Raw genomic sequence first — 25372 nt, 5'->3', positions numbered from 1 at the left:
TGGTTAATAATGGTGAAGAAACACTGCGTTGCAGGAAGCTATCAGTGGACTAATCAAGTGGGAGGAAGCGACAAATGGCATTCAGTCTGGAGAAGTGTGGGGTAATGCATATGTGGAAGGCCAACAAGGCAGGAGAATACACAATAAATGGTAGATTACTGAGAAGTGTAGTGAAACAGAGGGTGTTTGGGAGTACAGATCCACAGATCCCTGAAGGCAAATTAGATATTTGTCTTTATTAGCCAAGGCGTAGACTGTAAGAGCAAGGAGTTCTCCCCATGTTTGCATGGGTTTCCTCCGGGTGCTCTGGGCAGCATAGTGGTTAGCACTGCTGCCTCACAGCGCCAGGGACCCGGGTTCGATTCCCGGCTTGGGTCACTGTCTGTGTGGAGTTTGCACATTCTCCCCATGTCTGCGTGGGTTTCCTCTGGGTGCTTTGGTTTCCTCCCACAATCCAGAGATGTGCAGGTTTGGTGGATTGGCCATGATAAATTCTCCCTCAGTGCACCTGAACAGGTACCGGAATGTGGCGACTAGGGGATTTTCACAGTAACTTCATTGCAGTGTTAATGTAGGCGTGCGTACTTGTGACACTAAGAAATAAACTAAACTAAAACAGTCCAAAGATGATTGTGTGAGATGGATTGGCCATGCTAAATTGCCCCTTAGTGTCAGGAGAACTAGCTCGGGTAAATGCATGGGTTTATGGTGATAGGGCCTGGGTGGGATTGTGGTCGGTGCAGACTCAATGGACCAAATGGCCGCCTCCTGCGCGGTAGGATATGCTGGAACTGTATAAAACACTAGTTAGGCCACAGCTGGAGTACTACATCCAATTCTGGTCATCGCACTGCAGGAGATATGTGATTATGCTACACACAGTACGGAGGAGATTTCCAAGAATGTTGAGAATTTTAGGTAAGAGTTAAGGTTGGATAGGCCAGGATTGTTTTATTTGGAACCAAGGGGATTTAGATAGAGTGGATAGGAAGATCCTGCTGCACTTTACAAGTCCATAACCAGGGGGGACATAGATTTTGAGTAAGAGGTTGGAGGTTTAGGGAGGATTCAAGGGGAAAGTTTTTCACCCAGAGGATGGTGGGAATCTGGAACCCACTGCATGAGGGTGTGACAGAGGCAGAAACCCTGATAATTTACAAAAAGCACTTGGATATATACTTGAAATGCCATAACCTACAAGGTTAGGGACTAAGAGCTGGAAAGTAGGATTAGGCTGGATGGCTACTTGTCAGCTAGCGTGGATATGATGAGCCAAATGGCCTCCTTCTGTGCTGTAAATTTCTATGATTCCGTGAACAGTGAAAGATTGATTCCACTGCTTGATGAATTGGTGATGAGAATAAACCAGAAGATTATTATTAAAAGGGCAATTGGGGACATTAAAATAAATCTATTCACTCAGTGTGTTGTTGGGACATGAGATGCTTGGCCATAAGTGGCTATTAAGGCAGAGACTATAACACATTTTAAACATAATTGAATTGGTGTTAGTAAAAGAAGATAAAATGATGCAAGGAAATGACATTAGTTACAGCTGAAGAATTAGCCACCAGTACAGACACAATGAACCTCCCTCCTTCAGTGCTATGGTTTCTCGCATTCTGCAGTTTTTAGCTTCCCCGACCACTTGGTGGGTAAAAACAGCCTGTGGTGTGGCTCACTAGATTTCATCTCATCTTTCTAAAATTCCAACCCTATCATCTTCCCATTACAGTATTTGGATTTTTGTTTTAATGAATCCAGCATCAAGCCACATTTGCAGGAAACCCTTTCCAGCTGTTGATGTCTTCAGTTATTTTTGTCTGTAAAAATGTCGGGTTTAATTTCTCACAGTAAACCACTAACTGCAATTTTCACCTGCCTCTTCCAGTGTAACATTGCTTTCCTCATAAAATGACACCTATGCCAGTGTGGAGAATTGTTGTTTGAGTGGGTGTAAATCCATTACTAAATGGATCTATGAATCTGTTACAGAATAAGTCCTTCTTTTACTGATGAGGAGCCAGCATCGAGTCACCTCATAGAAGAGTTAATAGAATTCCTACAGTGCAGAAGGAGGCCATTCAGCCCATTGAGTCTGCACCAACCACAATCCCACTCAGGCCCTATTCCCGTAACCACACATATTTACCCTGCTAATCCCCCTAACACTAGCATGGCCAATCAACCTAACCCGCACATCTTTGGAGTGTGGGAGGAAACCGGAGCACCCAGAGGAAACCCACGCAGACAGAGGGACAATGTGCAAACTCCACACCGACAGTGACCCGAGGCTGGAATTGAACCTGGGTCCCTGGCACTGTGAGGCAACAGTGCTAGCCACCGTGCCGCCCCAATTATTACACTTCAGGGATCTCATTAGCCAAGAAGAAATAACGCACTGATTTGATATATTGTCCCCAGCTCACAATTTCTGGGTCAAATTACTCTATCTTCCTGATTAAAGGCATTTTAATGACATCTGTACCTGTTTGTTCTTAGCTTCAATGATCACCTTTCTCCCCCTCTAACTGCGCACTGCAATCTCCCGGTGACTGGCCTAGTTTTTCCACATCATCAGTGTAATAACTGGAGACGACTCAATGTGGCTCCAACAACAAAGGATTTGTTAACTAATAATAATATACACACATAATAATATATACACATGTTAAGGGTCTGACAGAAAATCCTTGCACAGGTCTAGTCTCTTCTCCTCCTAGCTCCAACTGAAGGTCCTCCACCTCCCAGGCCGCGCGCCCAGACTCCTGATTGGCCCGGCTTCCCATGCAGCCTCTCCATAGGGTCCAGCCCGATCATGTGGCCTCCAAAGTATTGCCTCCTTAAAGGGGCCACGTTACTACAGTGCTGTTGAGTTTTTCCAGCATTTCCTGTTTTTATTACATATGGTCATTATTTGTCCTACTTTGTACCCAGGGCAAGATCCAGTGTTGAATCTTTTTATTATCTTGTCATATGCATCATTGAGCAACTCGCTTTTATTAATTTTGCCCTTTTTTTGCACATATGATAAGATTTTGCATTCAGCCATCCTTAGAGACAAACAATAGCCTTCATTCCTTTCTATGTAACTAATGACTATATTCTGTTTAGATCAAATCTCTCTGGACCTCCCATAATTGGCTGCCCACAGTAGGTGTGTGGAAAGGAGCTGTCTCCTTCCTCATCCTGTTCCTTCCTCCAAAGGTTGCTTCATAAATCTGAAGTTTTTCAATCCCCGACATTAATCCAGGGGTGACACTTCTTCCTTCTTTTCTCCAACAGATATTTATTTAACCACCCAATCGTTGAAATCTTTACTGATTTTAACTGAAGGCTCTGCTTGCATCAATCACCCATGACTTATCCAAGCGATACCTGAACCAGTGTCATACAATGGGCCACCAGCAGAGTTGAGACTTGTGCATTGTGCAATGTCAGGCAGAGGTTGGCTCTCTGGCACAAATAACCTCAACCTACACAATATCTTATCTACTCTAGTATGCCATCCAATACATTTAGTAGATTATTATCACAACTTTACACTGACTATTGTTTGTGTTGGGTTGTAGAAAATCACCACCTCATGCACTGATTCCTCACATTAATGTTACTATTTCCCTGAGGTCAGAATTACAGACCCAGTTTTTCAAAGTTTGATTCAATGGAAAATTCTGAAGCTGTACAAAGTTAAAATTGTTAACAATTTAAGAGTCTTAGAGCTTAAACATTATGTGCATACGAAAGAAGTGTACCGCCAGTAAGTCTTTTTGGCATGCCTTGACTTCGGTCATGTATTCTTTATATGTACAAGTCTTCTATCAGAAATGTTTTATGATCTCTCACTAGATAGCCTAAGGCTTGAAGCCAGACAAGTCCTTGGAAAGCTGCTTCTTTGTGCATGACTCCCTTTGTACAAACTCACTTATATATACACCTGTTTAAAAAATTCCACCAACTGCCTGATATGATGAATTGGAATTAAATTATGTATGCTTTCAACAAAAACATTGCATTATAAGAAAAATCCATGTATTCTTTTACTCACAGGTGAATTTTAATACGATTCACGGTACTGACTCGTACCGTATTGGAATGCTGTATTGTGAAGTCAGATAAATTTGTTCTTGTTATACTTTCACGAGTGAAACCTAAGTAGTCTCAGTATTGGAGTGTTCCTTGCCTGCATATGTCCACCTCTGTGGATGATCCTGGGAGCTGCCGTATAAATTTTACAAGTCATACATGACATCTTCAGGCTTCTGGGTGTACACCATGTCCACCTCATGGTAGTGAGGAGTAACAAGTCTGAAACTTACAGGAATGAGGAGTTAACATGTTTGAAACTTACAGTAATGAGGAGTAACAAGTTGAAGCTTACAGTAATGAGTAACAAGTCTAAAACTTACAGGAATAGGGAGTAACAAGTCTGAAACTCTCAATGTGTAACCCAAAGAATATAGAACCCATCATGCTATGAAGCAGCAAGGATTTGATTTGGTTTGATTTATTATTGTCACATATATTAGTATACAATGAAAAGTATTGCTTCTTGCACGCTATACAGACACAGCATACTGTTCATAGAGAAGGAAAGGAGAGTTTGCAGAATGTAGTGTTACAGTCATAGCTAGGGTGTAGAGAAAGATCAACTTAATGCAAGTTAGGTCCATTCAAAAGTCTGACAGCAGCAGGGAAGAAACTGATCTTGAGTCAGTTGGTACGTAACCTCAGACTTTTGTATCTTTTTCCCGAAGGAAGAAGGTGGAAGAGAGAATGTCCAGGGTGCGTGGGGTCTTTAATTATGCTGGCGGCTTTGTCGAGGCAGCGGGAAGTGTAGACAGAGTCAATGGATGGGAGGCTGGTTTGCGTGATGGATTGGGCTGCATTCATGACCTTTTGTAGTTTCTTGCAGTCTTAGGCAGAGCAAGAGCCATACCAAGCTGTGATACAGCCAGAAAGAATGCTTTATATGGTACATCTGTAAAAGTTAGTGAGAGTCATAGCTGACATGCCAAATTTCCTTAGTCTTCTGAGAAAGTAGAGGCATTGAAGGGCTTTCTTAACTATAGTGTCGGCATGGAGGGACCAGGACAGGTTGTTGATGATCTGGACACCTAAAAACTTGAAGCTCTGCACCCTTTCTACTTCGTACCCGTTGATGTAGACACGGGCATGTTCTTCTCTACGCTTCCTGAAGTTGATGACAATCTCCTTCATTTTGTTGAAATTGAGGGAGAGATTATTGTTGCCGCACCAGTTCACCAGATTCTGTATCTCATTCCTGTACTCTGTCACGTCATTGTTTGAGATCCGACCCACTACGGTGGTGTCATCAGCAAACTTGAAAATCGAGTTGGAGGGGAATTTTCCACACAGTCATAGGTGTATAAGGAGTATAGTAGGAGGCTGAGAACACAGCCTTATGGGGCACCAGTGTTGAGGATGATTGAGGAGGAGGTGTTGTTGCCTATCCTTACTGATTGTGGTCTGTTCAGAATCCAGTCACAGAGGGAGGAGCCGCGTACCAGGCCATGAATATTTCACTCTTTGGGCTAGTGCTTTAAAAATACATCTCTTTGTTTACCAAGACAAATAATTGAAAATGTTAATGTCCCACAAGAATTTTTGTCTTTATTTTATGTCGTTTCTTTTAAAAGTTAAGCTCCGTGATCATGACACCACTAATGACTGATAAGAGACTATTTTCTATCAATATGAATAGTTGGATTTGTAGAGTAATCTTTAGAGTAATTTTTGAAAGATTTGATTTTTTTTAAAATGCAGTTAGAATGACTTCAAGCAACTAGGACCTTACATAAGCAATGACCAAAGACATTTCAAAGGAGTTTTCCATTGTCATTTGGTTGACCACAAAGAATGTGTTGTTATGGCAACAATTCAACAACAAATGAACCCTCCTCCCACTACAAATGCATTCACTTAACCAAATGTGTAGCGCTCAATCAAAACTAGCTGTTTTTATACTTAGTGCTTTCATTATCTACTTGTGATCAACTCAATGCTTTTAAGAATAGCTGCTAAACTCTAGTCATGGTAAAATTATTTCTGTATGCTACTTTTTATCTGTTGATTTTGTTCCATTTTTGACACTAATCCATATATTGTTGCAGTCATAAAGAAGGAGGAGCAAGCATAAGTGTAAACTCCTGTCCAATCTGTTCAAACCTATAAATAGCTCTTTTTTGCATTAAATAACTAACAATAGTAATGTCACCAGAGATTTTATTATTTTTAAATGTAACCATTTTAATGACGCTGGGTCTGACAGAAATGCCTCCCTGATGGCATAAATCTTACCTTGACTTTTAATGTTCTTTATTTTAATCTTTGTGTGAGCAATACCATTGGCATCTGTGTGACATCATGTGAATAAAATTCACAAAGGGCATTTCCTTCACCCTTTTATTTCCCTTTGTTCTTGGTTTGATGCCTCCCCAGAATATACACATTCTTACATTCTGAGCAGAGTGTGATAGCGCAGTCTGCAGATATCTTCATTCTTGCCACAGTTCTCTGCCTTGCCCTATGGTGAACATAAACAGTTTGGGAAAAATTCATTTCTGTCTCTCCCAACATCCCCCCCCCCCCCCCTCCCCCCTCCCCTCCACCACCACCACCTTGTTCCAAATTATCTGTTTCTTCTCTCCCTTTCAGAAGTAACTTGACTGACGCCAGTAAAACTCATCACGTATGTTGGAGTCTAGATTGTGAATGCTATGAATTGCTGCTGCTTCATACGACTTTAACATTGGAAATTGTTTCCATTGAAAGCAGCTCAATTATTGTATTGGTTTCCGGTGTGCTAACTTTGCCCCATACATACTACTGGTGCAAGTTTGTGAATCCGACAATTGATCATCTTCTCCAAAGCTTAAAAGAGACTGCCATTAAATTCCTGTCCATCGACTTGGCACCAATAATGGGGCAGAACAAATTTACATGGTTGTTACTAACCTGGTTACTTCAGTCTGCCTGGAACTCACCATCACAAGGAGCAGTTGAGGTAAATTGCATTGATGTGTTAAAGGAGAAGCTGGGGAACACTTATGGGCCGAAGGGCCTTCTCTACACTACATGACTCGAAAAGATAGAAAGGAACAGAAGGTTAAATTGAAGGATGGATGGAGGCTTGTGTGGTTCATAAACACCATCATGTTATGGACCTGTTGGGTTTAGTTAGAGTTAGAATCCTACAGTGCAGAAGGAGGCCATTCGGTCATCAAGTCTGCACCGACCACAATCCCACCCAGGCCCTATCCTCATAACCCCATGCATTTACCCTAGCTAGTCCCCCTGACACCAAGGGGCAATTTAGCATGGCCAATCCACCTAACCTGCACGTCTTTGGACTGTAGGAGGAAACTGGAGCACCCGGAGGAATCCCACGCAGACACAGGGAAAACGTGCAAACTTCACACAAACAGTGACCCAAGCCAGGAATCAAACCCGGGTCCTTGGCACTGTGAGGCAGTAATGCTAACCGCTGTGCACTGTGCCGCCCATTTCTGGCCTATTTCTGTATCATAAATACTACGTGTAATACAATGTAATATGTATTTCTTGCTGTGAAGAACAGTTTTGATATTGCCTATCCAGTGTGTCATTTGTCTTCCTCTACTTCTTACAAGCTGGCAATGTTAAAATAGCAGTTCTTAAGTGGCAACCACTGTAGTCAAATGTTAAACCCCCATTGCAGGAGAGTGTCACTGCCCATGTCAACAGTACTCAGCTGTTCATCCTACAGGATTGCTGCCAACATTGCTCTTGCTATCAATATAAAAGACAGAGTGTGATGAAAGCCACGCTTACCATTGTACTCTTTACATAAATTAGGAAGTTACAGGCATGTGTGACAGTGATAGTGATCATGGGGCCTTGAACCGTCACATGGACTGGACAAACTGAATTTGCAGTAATATTGTGGAGAATGAGTTAATGGAAAGTATACAAGTTAGTTTGCCAGATCAGCATATCGAGGAGCCAACTAGGGAACAAAGTGCAACAACATTTCAGTTATCCAGCATGCTCCGGGAATGATTGGTGCCAGTTCATCAGATCCTGGTGAACGCGGAGTTACCACGGCACACTTTGATTTTTGTTCAGAAAGTTATCAACGTCTGTCTATCCTTGCCCCTACCTGTAGCACTCTCTCCTCTACCCCTCCTGCATGAAATGAGGTAGTCCAGTGCATCTTATGGGTCCCTGGCACTGCGGGGCAGCAGTGCTAACCACTGTGCCACCATGCCACCCATTGAAAAATAATGTTAAAAGATAAGATGATAAACAAGCAATGGTTAGCATTTAAAGAATTAATAACTAATTTGCAACCAATATTCATTTCTCTAAGAGGCACCATTACACCACAAAAAAAAATGAACTCACCACCGCAAACAGAGGAGTTAAAGATGGCGTGAGTCTTCAAGGCAGAGATTTATAACGTTACCAAAAAGAGTAGTAAGCCTGAGGATTCGGAGGATTCTGAGCAAAAGAGTACCAATGAATTGATAAGGAAAAAGAGAAGAGAACATGGACGTAAGAGATTATGAAAGACATAAAAATAGATTGTAAATGTTACTACAGGCATAGAAATAGGAAGAGATTAGAGAAAATAAACAATACCCCATTAGCGGTCAATACTGGTGAAAAGAATAAAGGAATGGCTGAGATATTAAGCAAATACAATTAGGAGGAACTTCCATAAGCAAGGAGGCAGGTTTCCATGTGTGCTGTAAATTAAATTAAATCCCTTATAAGTGATGTTGGTTTGGGATATTGACATTCTTGGTTTCAACCAGGCAAATTTGAAGGCAAGTGGGAATCACCGCCCCCCCCCCCCCCCCCCCCCCCCCACCCCACAAAGAACAAAGAACAGTACAGCACAGGAAACAGGCCCTTTGGCCCTCCAAGCCTATGCCGCTCATTGGTCCAACTAGACCATTCGTTTGTATCCCTCCATTCCCAGACTGCTCATGTGACTATCCAGGTAAGTCTTAAAGGATGCCAGCGTGTCTGCCTCCACCACCCTACCTGGCAGCGCATTCCAGGCCCCCACCACTCTTTGTGTAAAAAACGTCCCCCTGATATCTGAGTTATACCTCGCCCCTCTCACCTTGAGCCCGTGACCCCTCGTGATCGTCACCTCCGACCTGGGAAAAAGCTTCCCACTGTTCACCCTATCTATACCCTTCATAATTATGTACACCTCTATTAGATCTCCCCTCATTCTCTGTCTTTCCAGGGAGAACAAGCCCAGTTTACCCAATCTCTCCTCATAGCTAAGACCCTCCATACCAGGCAACATCCTGGTAAACCTTCTCTGCACTCTCTCTAAAGCCTCCACGTCCTTCTGGTAGTGCGGCGACCAGAACTGGACGCAGTATTCCAAATGTGGCCTAACCAGCGTTCTATACAGCTGCAACATCAGACTCCAGCTTTTATACTCTATACCCCGTCCTATAAAGGCAAGCATACCATATGCCTTCTTCACCACCTTCTCCACCTGTGCTGCCACCTTCAAGGATTTGTGGACTTGCACACCTAGGTCCCTCTGTGTTTCTATACTCTTGATGGCTCTGCCATTTATTGTATAACTCCCCCCTACATTAGTTCTTCCAAAATGCATCACTTCGCATTTATCTGGATTAAATTCCATCTGCCATTTCTCTGCCCAATTTTCCAGCCTATCTATATCCTGCTGTATTGTCCGACAATGTTCATCTCTATCTGCAAGTCCAGCAATCTTCATGTCATCCGCAAACTTGCTGATAACACCAGTTACACCTTCTTCTAAATCATTTATATATATCACAAATAGCAGAGGTCCCAGTACAGAGCCCTGCGGAACAGACCTCCAGCCGGAAAAAGACCCTTCGAGTGTTACCCTCTGTCCCCTGTGGCCAAGCCAGTTTTCTACCCATCTAGCCACCTCTCCTTGTATCCCATGAGCCTTAACCTTCTTAACCAACCTGCCATGAGGGACTTTGTCAAATGCCTTACTGAAATCCATATAGACGACATCCACGGCCCTTCCTTCGTCAACTGTTTTTGTCACTTCCTCAAAAAACTCCACCAAATTTGTAAGGCACGACCTCCCTCTTACAAAACCATGCTGTCTGTCACTAATGAGATTGTTCCGTTCTAAATGCGCATACATCCTGTCTCTAAGAATCCTCTCCGACAACTTCCCTACCACGGACGTCAAGCTCACCGGCCTATAATTTCCTGGGTTATCCCTGCTACCCTTCTTAAATAACGGTACCACATTCGCTATCCTCCAATCCTCAGGGACCTCACCTGTGTCCAATGAAGAGACAAAGATTTCCGTCAGAGGCCCAGCAATTACATCTCTTGTCTCCCTGAGCAGTCTAGGATAGGTGTCATCAGGCCCTGTGGATTTGTCAGTTTTAATGTTACTAAAAAACCTAACACTTCCTCCCTTGTAATGGAGATTCTCTCTAACGGGTCAACATCTCCCTCTGAGACACTTCCAGTCAATGAGTCCCTCTCCTTTGTGAATTCCGATGCAAAGTATTCATTTAGGATCTCCCCTATTCCCTTGGATTCTAAGCATAATTCCCCTCCTTTGTCCCTGAGAGGTCCGACTTTTTCCCTGACAACTCTTTTGTTCCTAACATATGAATAAAATGCCTTAGGATTCTCCTTAATCCTATCTGCCAAGAGCATTTCGTGACCTCTTTTTGCCCTTCTAACTCCACCTTGGAGCTGTCAAGAAGGAAATTAGTTATGCCGGCAGACAATTAAATGCCTCTTTAACCCTGAATTCTAGCTATAACAGCCAGCTGACCTATATCCTGAGCTGTCAGCTCCTCATGCGATTGTGTCATGCTCTCCCCACCGTGCACTACCATCTGAGCCGACGAACTAATGCCCCCCAACATGCTTGTTTCTGCGAGAGAGAATGTGACTCAGCCCTTGTGTCCGTGGCTCCTCCTGGGAGAGGGTCTCGAGTCCTGGCACCCTCTGGAGGATGGCACATCTGAGGGAGGAAGACAATATGTCAGTGGTGTAAATCATCACATATTCAATGTGCAAGGTAGGCAGGCTGGCGGGACTGTGGACCACTGCACCATGGGTGGCATTATGATTGCAGGATCACTGGGGACTCTCGCTTGAAACTTCTCATTTGAGATGAGACAGTCCTACATTGTTTGCATTTTTCGCCAGCCCTATCCATTGGACTCTTACCTTCCTCCGAGGCCCCTGCCTCTCTGTGACCTAAGGACCTTGCTCCATGTCCACAACTCAAAGGCATCCAACTCAAACTTGCTGAGTAAGAGCAGTTGGCCATCCCACCATCTGTTCATGTGTGCTCCACAGCATTATGACTTCTCTTCTCCTGTACGGACAAAAGTGCATTCATTACCCCACCCTCTACCTCCACAATCATATCAGCCTCATAACCATCACCCTGTAAAGAGTGTGAAGATAAACCCAGCAGCTATAGGCAAGTCAGCTCAATCTCAGTGGTGGGGAAGCTTCTAAACCAACAATTCGGGACTAAATTAATAGTCATTTGAGAACATGTGCATTAATTAAGGAAAGCCAACATAGATTTGTTAAGGGCCAGTCATGTTTAACCTGTTTGAGTTTTTTGACAAGGGAACAGAGAGGGTTGATGAGGATAATACTGTTGATGTGGTATACATAGACTTCCAAAAGTCATTTGATAAAGTGCAGCGCAACAATCTTGTGAGTAAAATTAGAGCTTCTAGAATATAAAAGATAGGAATAACGTGGATATGAAATTGGTTGAGTGACAGGAAACCCAGAGTACTGGTTAATGGCTGTTTTATAGGCTGGAGGAATGTTTGTAGTGTAGTTCTGATGTGGAGATGCCGGCGTTGGACTGGGGTAAACACAGTAAGAGTTTTAACAACACCAGGTTAAAGTCCAACAGGTTTATTTGGTAGCAAATGCCATTAGCTTTCGGAGCGCTGCTCCTTCGTCAGATGGAGTATCTGACGAAGATGGAGTATCTGACGAAGGAGCAGCGCTCCGAAAGCTAATGGCATTTGCACCAAATAAACCTGTTGGACTTTAACCTGGTGTTGTTAAAAATCTTACTGTGTAGTGTAGTTCCCCAGGGGTCTTTGTTAGGATCCTTGCTCCATGTATCAATGACATGGACTTTGATATACAAGGCACTACTTCAAAATTTGCAGACGACGCAAAACTTGCAGGTATTATGAACTGTGAGGAGGACAGTGTAGAACTTCAAAAGGGCATAGGCAGTTTGGTGGAATGGGCAGGTAAGTGGGAGGTGAAATTTGATTTGATTTGATTTATTATTGTCACATGTATTAACATATAGTGAAAAGAATTGTTTCTTGCATGCTATACAGACAAAACATACCGTTCATAGAGAAGGAATCAAGAGAGTGCAAAATGTAGTGTTACAGTCATAGCTAGGGTGTACAGAACGATCAACTTAATGCAAGGTAAGTCGATTCAAAAGTCTGACAGCAGCAGGGAAGAAGCTGTTCTTGAGTTGGTTGGTACGTGACCTCAGACTTTTGTATCTTTTTCCCTTCCAAGAAGGTGGAAGAGAGAATGTCCGGGGTGCGTGGGGTCCTTAATTATGCTGGCTGCTTTGCCAAGGCAGCGGGAAGTGTAGACAGAGTCAATGGATGGGGGGCTGATTTGCGTATTGGATTGGGCTACATTCATGATCTTTTGTAGTTCCTTGCGGTCTTGGGCAGAGCAGGAACCATACCAAGCTGTGATACAACCAGAAAGAATGCTTTCTATGGTGCATCTGTAAAAGTTGGTGAGAGTCGTAGTTGATGCAGAAAAGCGTGAAGTGAATCATTTTTGGTGGGAGAACATGTAGAGATGATATAAAATAAAGGGTCCAATTCTAATTGGAGTGCAGGAGCAAAGGGACCTGGATGTATATCTGCATAAATCATTGAAGGTGATAGGACAGGTGGAGAGAGTGGTTAATAAAATGTACAGCAGCCTGGGCTTTGTTAATAGGGGCTTAAATAAGGCAGTCATGTTAAACTTGCGTGGCACACTGATTCAGCCCCAGCTAGAGTGTTGCATCCCATTCTGGCTGCCACATTTTAGGAAGAGATAATGCAGAAAAGATTCACGAGGGTAGTTTTAGGGATGGGGAATTTCCGATACAAGATAGATTGGAAAAGTTGGGACTGTTTTCCTTGGAAAGGAGAAGGTTGAGAACAAATTTGATAGAGGTATTCAAAATTATGAGGGGTCTATACAAAGTAGATCGGAAAAAAATATTCCCCTTGGTGGAAGGATCAAAAACAATAGGGCACAGATTTAAGATAATTGGCAAAAGGTGCAATGGTGACATGAGAGAAATCACCTTATGCAGTTAGGATCTAGAATGCACTGAGAGTGTGGTGGAGGCAGATACCAATCAAGTGGGCTAACTTTGTCCTGGATGGTGTCAAGATTCTTCAGTGTTATTGGAGCTGCACTCATCCAGGCAAGTGGGGAATATTCCATCACACTCCTGACTTGTGCCTTGAAGATGCGGGACAGGCTTTGGGGAGTCAGGAAGTGAGTTACTCATTGCAGGATTCCTAGCCTTTGACCTGCTCTTAAAGACACGGTTTTTATATGACTGGTCCAGTTCGGTTTCTGGTCAATGATAACCCCTAGTGGGGGATTCAGCGATGGTAATGTCATTAAATGTTAAGGGGTGATGGTTAGATTCTCTCTATTGGAGATGGTCATTGCCTGACATTTGTGCAGCACAAATGTTACTTGCCACTTGTCAGCCCAAGCCTGGATATTGTCCAGGTCTTGTTGCATTTGGTCATGAACCGCATCAGTATCTGAAGAGTGGCGCTGAGCATTGTGTAATTATCAACAAACATCCCCACTTCTGACCGTATGATGGAAGGAAGGTCATTGATGAAGCAGTTAACGATGTTTGGGCCTGAGGAACTCCTGCAGTGATGTCCTAGAATTGAGATGGTTGACCTCAAATCACCACAACCATCTTCCTTTGTGCCAGGTATGACTCTAACCAGTGGATGGTTTTCCCCCTGATTACTATTGACTCCAGTTTTGTTAGAGCTCCTTGATGCCGCACTTGGTCAAATGCTACCTTGATGTCAAGGGCAGTCACTCTCATCTCTGGAATTCAGCTCTTTTATCCATGTTTGAACCAAGGCTGCAATCCAGCATTTCCATTCCAATAGTCTGTGACCTGAGCCTGGGAAAATTCTCAGCATTGCCCTTAATTCCTAGCATCCACCAATGAGAAAGCAGTGCTCAGAAGAACCTTTGAAATTGTTGCTGTAATTAAAAACAACCCAGTGAATGAATAACAGCATGTCTTTACATATATTTTACAAAATTACATTAAGCATCTTCTCCAACCTCTGCCAGACTGATAATCGTTATGGCAGGGGGGCGGGAAGGGAACATAAAATATTAGTCGGGATGGTACCAATTGTCCCAAGCGATGTGGTAACTCTGCAAAAGGAGCTCATCAATTCCTTGTTGTTAGTGTTGTAGACAGCTCAGCCTACAAAACCCATACATTGCTTTTGACACTCATTAAAAATGGATCATAATGTTTGCAACATAGGAAACTGCCTGAAATAATTCATAGCCTCAACATCTGAGCTCTGACAGATTGGAGAGGTTGTGAAAGTGCCTCAACCAATCTGTTACAACAACAAAAAATTAGAGGGTGAGGAAAATTACATTTATGAAATGGTGCTCGGCTGAAAACAAAAATAATTACATCATAGAAAACTTACTTGCATTCACAAAATGGAAGCCATCTTACTGCAAAAATTAGAAAATGATTTTTTTAATGCATGAATATCATGGTTCATGGTATATTTGTTGTTCTGGTAAGGGCCATATGCTATTTATTACAAGAAAGGGTGCATTACAAATCCTGGCATGTAACAGGCCATAACTTGATTGCGGATAATCCAGTTTTAGTAAAGTCAAGCTTTCACAATATCAACATAATAGGTTTGTCTGGACAGTGCTGGCAGCAATTCTGTCAGGCTTAAATTGTGCTGAAAGATGCATTTGGTGTGTAAGTGACAGCATCATTGCGCCATCAGTACAGGGGAGCAAATTGATTCTTTTTCCATGAAGAATTTAAAAAATGTTAATTATGTTAATAGGTTTGCGGGGAAGCAGTTCAAAAATGAAAAGCAATTAATTTAATGATGGGAAGGGAAACTTTACTGATTGCAAACTATTGTAAAGGAGAATGGAACATATTGTATCTAAATCATTTGGATATATTTCTGCAACAAGCAATAGATTTGATGAATAGGGACTGGTGCAGGCAATATTTGTTCTAAGCACTTATGAACCCTGATAAAGGCTTGACTGCAGGAAAAACGTGCAGTAAGTTATCACGCATGTTTAGTACGACAGTGCAATAAATTGTCATCTGTGTTCAGTACAACAGAGAGCAGATGTTAATGCAGGATTTTTGACTTTAAGAATTATACATTTGTAAATATTTTTGTTTAATAATAACTTCACACGTGACTTTACATCTGCAGTCAGTAGACCTCCCCCAGCATTCAGGGGTATGTCTATATCAGCATTTGATGAAATGCAGAATGAGAGTTTAAGTGACATTGCTTGTCCCTTTCAAATAAATAAAGCTGCAAGGAAGTTGAATGCAAGTAAGCCGTGAATATGTTATGAATCTATTTTTAATATTTTGAAGATTAGTTCATAATTAAAGCAGTTGAACAGGTTACCAAGTCAGCGTGGGAAAGTTCGGTGTTTGCGCCCCTCAACTCTTTCATTTGGCTGTGTTTAGTTCAATAATGTGGCAGAAAGTGTCTCGATAGCTCTCATGATTCCTGGGAAGGTATTGTTTACAGTTGGAACGATGGCGCTGCGGGCAAAACTAAGAAGCTAATTGATCATAATTGTTGTGGTTTTGTGAATAATGGGTTTGTTTTTGACTTGCATTGTATGATTCTATTGTTCTTTCTAGACTCCTCTCCTTATATCCTTGCTGTGTGGAAATCAAGACTCCAAACCTGACTTCCTTCTTCTCTCCAAGTGTCGAGCTCCTTAGTTCTTTCAGACTTTGCTTTAACCCACCATCTACAGACTTATGAAACCCAAATTAGGCATCACCACTTCCTAGTGTAGCTTATAATCTTTTCAACCATGGTGATGTTTTGCATTATGGATCATGACTTTTCACCTTGATTTCTCCATGAAAACTTTTACTTGACAGACTTTGTTCTGCCGCATCACTATTATACTTGTAAGAAAGAAGGAATTACTATTGTATAGCATTTTTCACAACCGCCAGATGTCTCAGAGCACTTTACAGCCAACTAAATAATTTATTTGGAAGTGCAGTCAGTCACGGTTGTAATGTGGGAAACGTGGCAGCTAATTTGTGCTCAGCAAACTTTCACAAAGGGAGGTCCGTGACACAGTGGTTAATGTCCCTGCGTCTGAGCTAGAAGCTCCGATTCGAGGCCCACTCCAGGACTTGATGGCCATGGAAAGTGCATACATAACGCGGCCAAACAGGTTGATTATAAACCTGCAACTTCTTGCAACGCGCTTGTGGCAGGTAGTAAGAGCAGGAGAGACCACACTTAAGGCGGAGTGGAACCCCCTCAAGCTTTGGTCTCTGGCTTCAGGCTAGCAATCTGTTCCAAGCAAAACACGTTGTGGAAAACAGAGTGAGCATGTGCCTCATTTGCCTCCTGCATCTCTAGCAGGAAATCTTCTAAATCTGAACCTAAACTCCTACAAGCAGCAATGTGACAATGATCAAATAATCCATTTTGTGATGTTATTTGATAAATATTGGCCAAGACTCAGAGGACAACTCCCCTGCTCTTCTGACAGTACCACAGGATCTTTTACATCCATCCAAGCAAGCAGACGGACCTCAGTTTAATGTCTCATCCAACAAAAGGCACCTCTGGCAGTACAGCGTTCCCTTGCTACTACAGTGGAGTGTCAGTCTTGATTTTTGTCCTCAAGCCATAAAGTGGGACTCGAACCCAAAACCTTATGATTCAGAAGCAAGTGTGCGACCAACCGATGCACAGCTGACACCCTGGCCGGAATGTTACCGGCCCGCCCGTCACGGGAATCGAAACGGGCGAGTGGCGGAGAATGGAAAGCTCCTTTGACCTTGGGCGGGATTTTACAGTTTCAGGATGAGCGAGGCTGTCTAATCCCATCCCCTGTATTTTGTTGGTAAGCACTAAAAGCTTGCCATAAAGATTTGGTTTGATTTATTATTGTCACATGTTATTAGTATACAGTGAAAAGTATTGTTTCTTCCTCGATACAAAGCACACCGTACATAGAAAAGGAAAGAATAGGGTGCAGAATGTTGTGTTTCAGTCATAGAGTGCATTGTTAGAGAGTTTATAAGAATTAGAATAGAGTTTTAAAAGCATTGAGCAAGAGTAAAAGATAGAATTAGAGGACATGCTGGGCACTGCTCACAAGAAGTCGCCACTCTCTGGCGCCATCTTTACAGCAAGATGAGCTATGAAAACATTATTCTCCAACAAATCGACATTAAACTGAAATTAAATTCAAGTCTAATGGAACCATTAGTCTTGAAACTACTTTGCTATATAGAAGTGATTCTTTTTTAAAATCTTATTTCTTCTCATCCTCGTTTCTCTTTTCTGAAGTCTTCATTGTCTCCTTGCCTTGCTGAGTGGTGAGGGCAGCCAGTCACTGGTAAATGTACAAACATGGCCTGGAGAGACATTCCACTCCATTGCACAAAATCCATGTGTCCTGCATGGCTGTGTTGGCCCTACTGTTTATATTTTTAACAACACCTGAGGGTGTCCTCATAACAGGCCGAAGATTGTGGGATATGCATAACATTTTAAAAACAATATGTTGTTGAAAGAAGGGATGGTTAAGTCTACTGGCTATTCGGTTTAATGGAGCATTAACAATATCAGACACAAAGTGATCACCAACTTGCATCAGCTCTTATTGCAAGAAACCTATTTGTGGCCTGCAATATTTCGTATTAACCGATAAACTTGGGCGGTACGGTGTCACAGTGGTTGGCACTGCTGCCTCACAGCGCCAGTGACCCAAGTTCAATTCCCAGCTCGGATCACTGTCTGTGCGGAGTCTGCACGTTCTCCCCATGTCTGCGTGGTTTCCTCCAGGTGCTCCGGTTTCCTCCCATAGTCCGAAAGACGTGTTGGTTAGGTGCATTGGCCATGCTAAATTCTCCCTCAGTGTACCCGAACGGGTGCCAGAGTGTGGCGACTAGTGGATTTTCACAGTAACTTCATTGCAGTGTTAATGTAAGCCTACTTTTGACACTAATCAATAAACTAAACTGATGAAGATCCGTCTCTCATTACTGCAGGTGATGAGATAGAAACTAGAAACTAATTCAGTTGTTTCCAGATGATTTCTCTAAATCTAGACGTTATTTTCTTGATGCTTGCACACTGCAACCTTCTCCTCAGGTCAAGGTCAGAACTGCACGCCGTATATTTTTTAGGATATCCTCTCTGTAGGCTAACCATTACTTTGTAGTTTATTCTCTTTTTGCTATGTTTATGTTTACACATTTGGCTAAATATGATTTCATTTTATTTCATCCCCAGGTAAAATAGAAAAAAGGCAATTAACAAAGCAGGTAAGTCATGCATGGAGGCAACTGTATTCAGGTTTTATTTAACGTTATTGTCCATCAAATCAATAAGGTGCATACTTCCAGGACTTCAATCACCATTTGACTGATTTCTGGGATGAAGGGCACATCTTATGAAGAAAAGTTGAACAGGTTAGGCCAGTATCTATTGGAGTTTAGACAAATGAGAGGTGATCAGGTGTTGAAATATGTGAGATATTGAGGGGACTGGATAGGGAGGGTGATTCCTGTTTTGGGGAAAACTGGAACATGGAGATATACAGTAGTTTAAGAATAAGAGGTCTCCCTTTTAAGACAAGAGATGAAGATCATTTATTTCTCTCAGAAGCTCATTAGAATGTGGAATTCACTGCTCCAGAAGATAGAAACATAGAAAAACTACAGCACAAACAGGCCCTTCGGCCTACAAGTTGTGCCGAACACATCCCTACCTTCTAGACCTACCTATAACCCTCCATCCTATTAAGCTCCATGTACTCATCCAGGAGTCTCTTAAAAGACCCTATTGAGTTCGCCTCCACCACCGCTGACGGCAGCCGATTCCACTCGCCCACCACCCTCTGTGTGAAAAACTTACCCCTAACATCTCCCCTGTACCTCCCCCCCAGCACCCTAAACCTGTGTCCTCTCATAGCAGACATTTCCACCCTGGGAAAAAGCCTCTGAGAGTCCACCCGATCTATGCCTCTCAACATCTTATACACCTCTATTAGGTCTCCTCTCATCCTTCGTCTCTCCAAGGAGAAAAGACCGAGCTCCCTCAGCCTATCCTCATAAGGCATGCCACTCAATCCAGGCAACATCCTTGTAAATCTCCTCTGCACCCTTTCAATCTTTTCCACATCCTTCCTATAGTGAGGCGACCAGAACTGAGCACAGTATTCCAAGTGGGGTCTGACGAGGGTCTTATATAGCTGCAAGATAGAGGAGGCTGGGTTTTTTAACTGATTCGAGGCTCAGTGAGATAGATTTTTATTAGACGAGGGGGTCGAGTGGAAGGGCAGACAGGAAAGTGGAACTGACACCACAACCAGATCAGCTACAATTTTATTGAATGGTGGAACAGGTTCAAAGGATCAAATGGTCTATTCCTGCTCCTAAGTCCCATTGACCAGATGCAAGTGGGGTTTTGACAAGTAATTGAATATGATTGATCAAACAGTTGAACATTAGAATTGCTGAAATATTGAACTATTTTTTTATGCCATTATATCTCTTTAAAATTTGGCCTGTCTGGAAATATTTCAAAACTCTGCCTGCCACCTCGGGCAACCCTAAAGCTCCCGTAGCGCAATTGCAAAGAAAACCAGAGGCCTTCTCCCTGGTCTCCTGGCAAATATTTATCAATAAAAAATAGATTGGGAGTTTGCTGTGAACAAATTGACTGCCACATTTCCTACAACATAAAAAAGGTACGTAGCTCATTGTAAAGCACTGGGACACTGGGATTGTAAAAGGTGATATATAAATATAAGTTATTTCTTTCTAACTGCTGACATCATTGAAAAAGTGAAGCAGTACAATCATTTAAATGAATTTTTTTCAGAAACTTCCAGTCTCTCTACTATCAATTTGGGTTTAGATTGGGAGGGTGGAACCAGTGGCCATATTCATAGGTACTCTCAACACTGTCTTTGATAGCTGATGTGGAGATGCCGGCGTTGGACTGGGGTAAACACAGTAAGAAGTTTAACAACACCAGGTTAAAGTCCAACAGGTTTATTTGCTACCAAATAAACCTGTTGGACTTTAACCTGGTGTTGTTAAACTTCTTACTTTGATAGCTGATGCATTGGCAGTGTGGAACAGAATTAATATCTGATTGCTTCCAGCAGATAAAGACATGTCCCAAGTACGGTGACTGTCAGCATTAAGTAACTGGATTCATTGTGGTCACGCTTCTGTTGACCGCAGTTACACATGGGTCAATTGATTTGGAACTACATTAGACAGACTAGTGTTACAGGCAGGAGTGGGGTTAATTTAGACAGCCTTTATTTCTCCTCTCACTACCCATCCATAAACAGAAATACATTTTTGATTTCTGATTTCTCCCCCTTTATAAGTGGTGCCACATTTTCCCCAACGCTTAAATTTGGAGTGTTCCAATCCTCTATGAGTAACTTGCACAGCAAACTCAAGGTAAGATGAAATAAAAAGGGGTTGGTTTATTTTTACACACACACGCACTCAGGAGAGGAGTTTCACAATGTCTGCCCCTTTTGCACTCATGCAATACAAAGAGGGGTAAGGAAAAGGAAGGAGATTCAGGGCCTGTCTACAATAAAATACACGTTAGGGCTTTACTTGTGTCCAGAGTGCAGAATCAAAAGTCTAACGGGACGTATTATTCCAGAGGGGAGGTTGACTGTTGCAGGATGATCCACCTTTCCTGAAATAAGACTTTCGCCAGGGGAGGTGGCATGTGGAGTTGAGTTAGTCTTGAAGGCACAAATTCCAATGTTCCGGTAGTTTGTAGTTTTGATGAGGAGTTCTTTCTGCTGCCACCAGCTTGATGGTAAGATGGTATGCAGCGCAGGCTGATGCCTGGAGTCCTGTTCTCCTCAGAGGTCAAACAGTAACTGCCTTTAACTTCCAGCAACTTGTTAATTAAAGGAATTCAGACAGCTCAAGTCTTGGTCATGTGACACTGGTTTCAGGTTGTTGAGCAAAGTCCCCGGTTGAAAACCATTGTGTGTTGGAACAGGTAACGGTTAGGCCATCAGCACCAGATTCGATACCAGGAGCCAGATTGTCTGACCCTGCCCACAGCTGGGGTTCTCCAGTCCCACTGCAGTGAATTTAAATTTGGCTGATTTGCCATTTGCACTGGCAGCGGCGGCAGGGCATGAACGGCCGGAGAATTCCAGCATAGGAGTCACAAACAGCTGGCTTTGTTCATAGCTGGCTGGGGCAGACCACATGTCTGTGAGACCATTGTGTTGGCTTGGCTAGAGTGTTTATGCAATGCAAAGAGTGTTACATAGATTCCAGGAGAAGTGAGATGTTGGCCTTTGTTTGCTTTCAAACTGCTCAGAAACTTCCAGAAGCTAACATATGATCAGCTGGAGCCATTTTATCAGCCCAACAATTGTCCACTTTGGAAAACAGAGAAATATAATAATTTTATAAAGTAGTCAGACTGATGGAGGTCTGTATTATTTTTCTGTCCCATCTCAACCAGGACGCTAAGCACATAATACCGCCTAACATTCGGCAGAGCCTTAATATGGTAAAATTATTGATTGAGTGATTGTACTTGATGTCTTCGCCCAACATGGGGAACAAACGAAGGGGAAAGTGCTTTGTGAGGATAGGTAGAGGAATTGCTGGAATCTTTTTAAAAAGAACCTTCCAAATTTGGGTTCATTGACCAGGTTGTCAATAGAAAGCAGAAATCCATTCAGGTGACTTCTGCCGTGCCCAATCCATTAGCCACAATAACTCCCAACTTGGCAGTTTTTTTAACGGCACCACCTAGAATTCTGGGCAACCTACCTGAGAGCACTCTGTATTTTCTGAGTACCCTCGATTTAATATCTAACAGAGTATCCCCACCCACGCACAGGAAAGATATATGCAGCAGATTGTGCTCAGTTAGTCCCAATTGTAACCTTTTACTCATTTTCTCAGTAAATTAGTCATTAAAATGAATATATGAGTATTTTAACCTCCAGATGATTAAACTTAATATAACCCATGTCTGATTTGGTATCCTGATTCTTCTGGAATTTTTTCCTAAAGATGGTTCCCAGTTAAAGTTTATTTATTAGTATCACAATTAGGCTTACATTAACGCTGGAGTGAAGTTACTGTGAAAATCCCCTAGTTGCCACACTCCGGCGCCTGTTCGGGTACACTGGGGGAGAATTTAACATGGCCAATGCACCTAACCAGCACGTCTTTCGGACCATGGGAGGAAACCAGAGGACCCGGAGGAAACCCACGCAGACACGGGGAGAACATGCAAACTCCACACAGACAGTGACCCAAGCCGGGAATCGAACCCAGGTCCCTGGCACTGTGAGGCAGCAGTGCTAACCGCTGTGCTACCGTGCCGCCCAAAATTTACATTTACAATTACATTTGAGTCAACAATTGTTGTCCGATCGTTTCAGCTGCCACCTTGCCAGTCAGAGCTGCAGCTTACAATCATTGAATGGTTACAGCGCCGAAGGGGGCCCATTGTGTCAGTTCCAGCTCGATGTAAGAGTGACACAGCTGCTCCCGCTCTCTTTCCCTCTCTCAATAGCCCTGCAATTTTCTTTCTTTCAGATCCTTATCCAATTCCCTTTTGAAAGCCATAATCGAACCTGCCTCCATCACACTCTCAGTGCTTTTCAGATCTAACCACTCACTACGCAAAATGTTTTGCAGCATGTCACCATTGGTTCTGTTGCCTCTCAGCTTGTATCAGTATCTTCTGGTTCTCAACCATTTTGCCAAGGGAGACAGTTTCTCTTTATCTACTTTGTCTGGACTCTTCATGATTTTGAACAAGTCTCTCAAACCGCCTCTTGTTAAGATCCCCATAAAGACTGTTAACTTACTACAAAGATGTTGGAATTTCTAATGACTGACTGGAAGGAATTGCACCACAAGAAATATTACTGCAACTAACTAAAAGCAACATTGACTTGATGTTACTTAGTAAGCAAATGGTATTCTAAACTACAGAAAATTCGTTTAACTTTTTAACAAAACCCACCTACTTACTGCTTACTGTCCACAAAGTTGCTGTTATTACCAGTCCAGGATCACTGGACTGGTAATCCAGGTTCCAGGAACCAGTCCAAGATCACTGCCAGCTTCCACTGGGTTTGCTCTTCCTCATTTCTCCGAGTCATAATGTCGAGTGGCCGTCAGAAAGCACTTCTCTCAGTTTCCGGAGAAGTCCTGACCAACTTCCAGCAGTAAGGCCTACTCCTGGCAATTCCTTCCACATAGCTATGCCAGGGCGAACCTTCCAGAACCTTTAGATTGCCACGGGATGCATCTCTTTGACCAGAGACCATATTCCCTCCCATATTCTGCCTGGTACAGAAAGGCAGCACATCGCTCTCCCCTGACCACACTAGCTGAAACCTTCTTTCTCTCTGAGAGACCCTCTCTCTCTTTGTTTTCAAAAATCTTTGAAGAAGTCTGTCCACCGTTAGCCCAAAACCATTATACAAATAGCTTTTAAAATGTGTCATCTAGTGCATATACAGCTAATGTTCTGGGGATCCCGGTTCGAATCCCACCATGGCAGCTGGTGGAATTTGAATTCAATAAAAAATATCTGGAATTAAGAATCTACTGATGACCATGAAACTATTGTCGGAAAAACCCAACTGGTTCACTAATGTCCTTTAGGGAAAGAAATCTGCCTTCCTTACCTGGTCTGGCCTACATGTGACTCCAGAGCCACAGCAATGTGTGGTTGACTCTCAACTGCCCTCGGCAACTAGGGATGGGAAATAAATGCTGACCGGCCAGCGACGCCCGTGTCCCATAAATGAATTTTTTAAATGAACATAATTTAAAGACTGTCCCTCGCTGGCATATTCTGCAAAATCTTCAACCAAGGACATGACAGGTTTGTGGACCCGGACCTGATTTGACTGAATTGATTTTGAACCAGCATTAAAAAATTTAGGAGTAACTTACATTTTAAAATTCCTCGATCTCAGCACTGACCCAACCAAATCACACTGATATTGTCGGCGTAATAGTTTCCACAGGACCAATCGGAAATAGAAACATAGAGGATAGGAGCAGGAGGAGACTATTTGGCCCTTCACTCCTGCTCTGCCATTCATCACGATCATGGCTGATCGTCCAACTCAATAACCTAATCCTGCTTTCACCCCATAACTTTTGATCCCATTCGCCCCAAGTGCTATATCTTGCCGCCTCTTGAATACATTCAATGTTTTGGCATCAACTACTTCCTGTGGTAATGAATTCCACAGGCTCACCACTCTTTGGGTGAAGAAATATCTCCTCACCCCCGTCGTAAATGGCCTACCCGGAATCTCAGACTGTGACCCCAAGTTCTGGACTCCCCCACCATCGGGAATATCCTCCCTGCGTCTACCCTGTCTAGCCCTGTTATAATTTTAAAAGTCTCTATGAGATCCCCCCCTCATTCGTCTGAAACTGCTGAAACTCTCATTCATGTCTTCGTCACCTCCAGACTTGACTATTCCAATGCGTTCCAATCTGTCTCCCATATTCTACCCTCTGGGTATATTCTAACGAGCTGGTTAGCTGCCCTTGTCCATTGGCAACAGCAGTAGTCCATGACTGCCCCTCTCCTGGAGGCTGCATGTCAGCCACTTTTCCTTGGAAATCAGCAAGAAACCGCATAAGAACATGGAAAACCCCCACAGTAGGAAACGTGAATCAGCTGGAAGACCAAGTGCAGGACAGCAGGATGTAGTGGCTGTACTACAACAACAACTTGTCCTTACATTTGTTTTCCTCCTTTATTTTTTCATGGGACGTGGGCATCGCTGGCAAGGCCAGCGTTTGTTGTCCATCCCTAATTGCCCTTGAAGTGAGTGATTTGCTAGGCCATTTTAGAGGGTAGTTAAGAGTCAACCACATTGCTGTGGCTCTGGAGTCAATATGTAGGCCAGACCAGGTGAGGATGGCAGAATTCCTTCTCTAAAGGACATTAATGAAACAGATTTTGCAACAATTGAC

The 25372-nt window shown here is 42.9% G+C and overlaps 1 protein-coding gene across 3 annotated transcripts in view; it reads left to right on the top strand.

Annotated features, from left to right (window-relative positions):
* Positions 1 to 25372, top strand: part of micu2 (mitochondrial calcium uptake 2) — a 443854-nt gene that overhangs the window by 310612 nt on the left and 107870 nt on the right. For all 3 annotated transcript variants that reach the window (XM_078222127.1, XM_078222128.1, XM_078222129.1), the window contains one exon: positions 18636 to 18667. In XM_078222127.1, coding sequence (XP_078078253.1) covers positions 18636 to 18667 — 32 coding nt within the window. The remainder of the gene's footprint in view (positions 1 to 18635; positions 18668 to 25372) is intronic.

Source organism: Mustelus asterias, chromosome 10, assembly GCF_964213995.1.
Source record: "Mustelus asterias chromosome 10, sMusAst1.hap1.1, whole genome shotgun sequence".
Lineage (NCBI taxonomy): Eukaryota > Metazoa > Chordata > Chondrichthyes > Carcharhiniformes > Triakidae > Mustelus > Mustelus asterias.
This window is presented reverse-complemented; position numbering and strand designations above follow the sequence as displayed.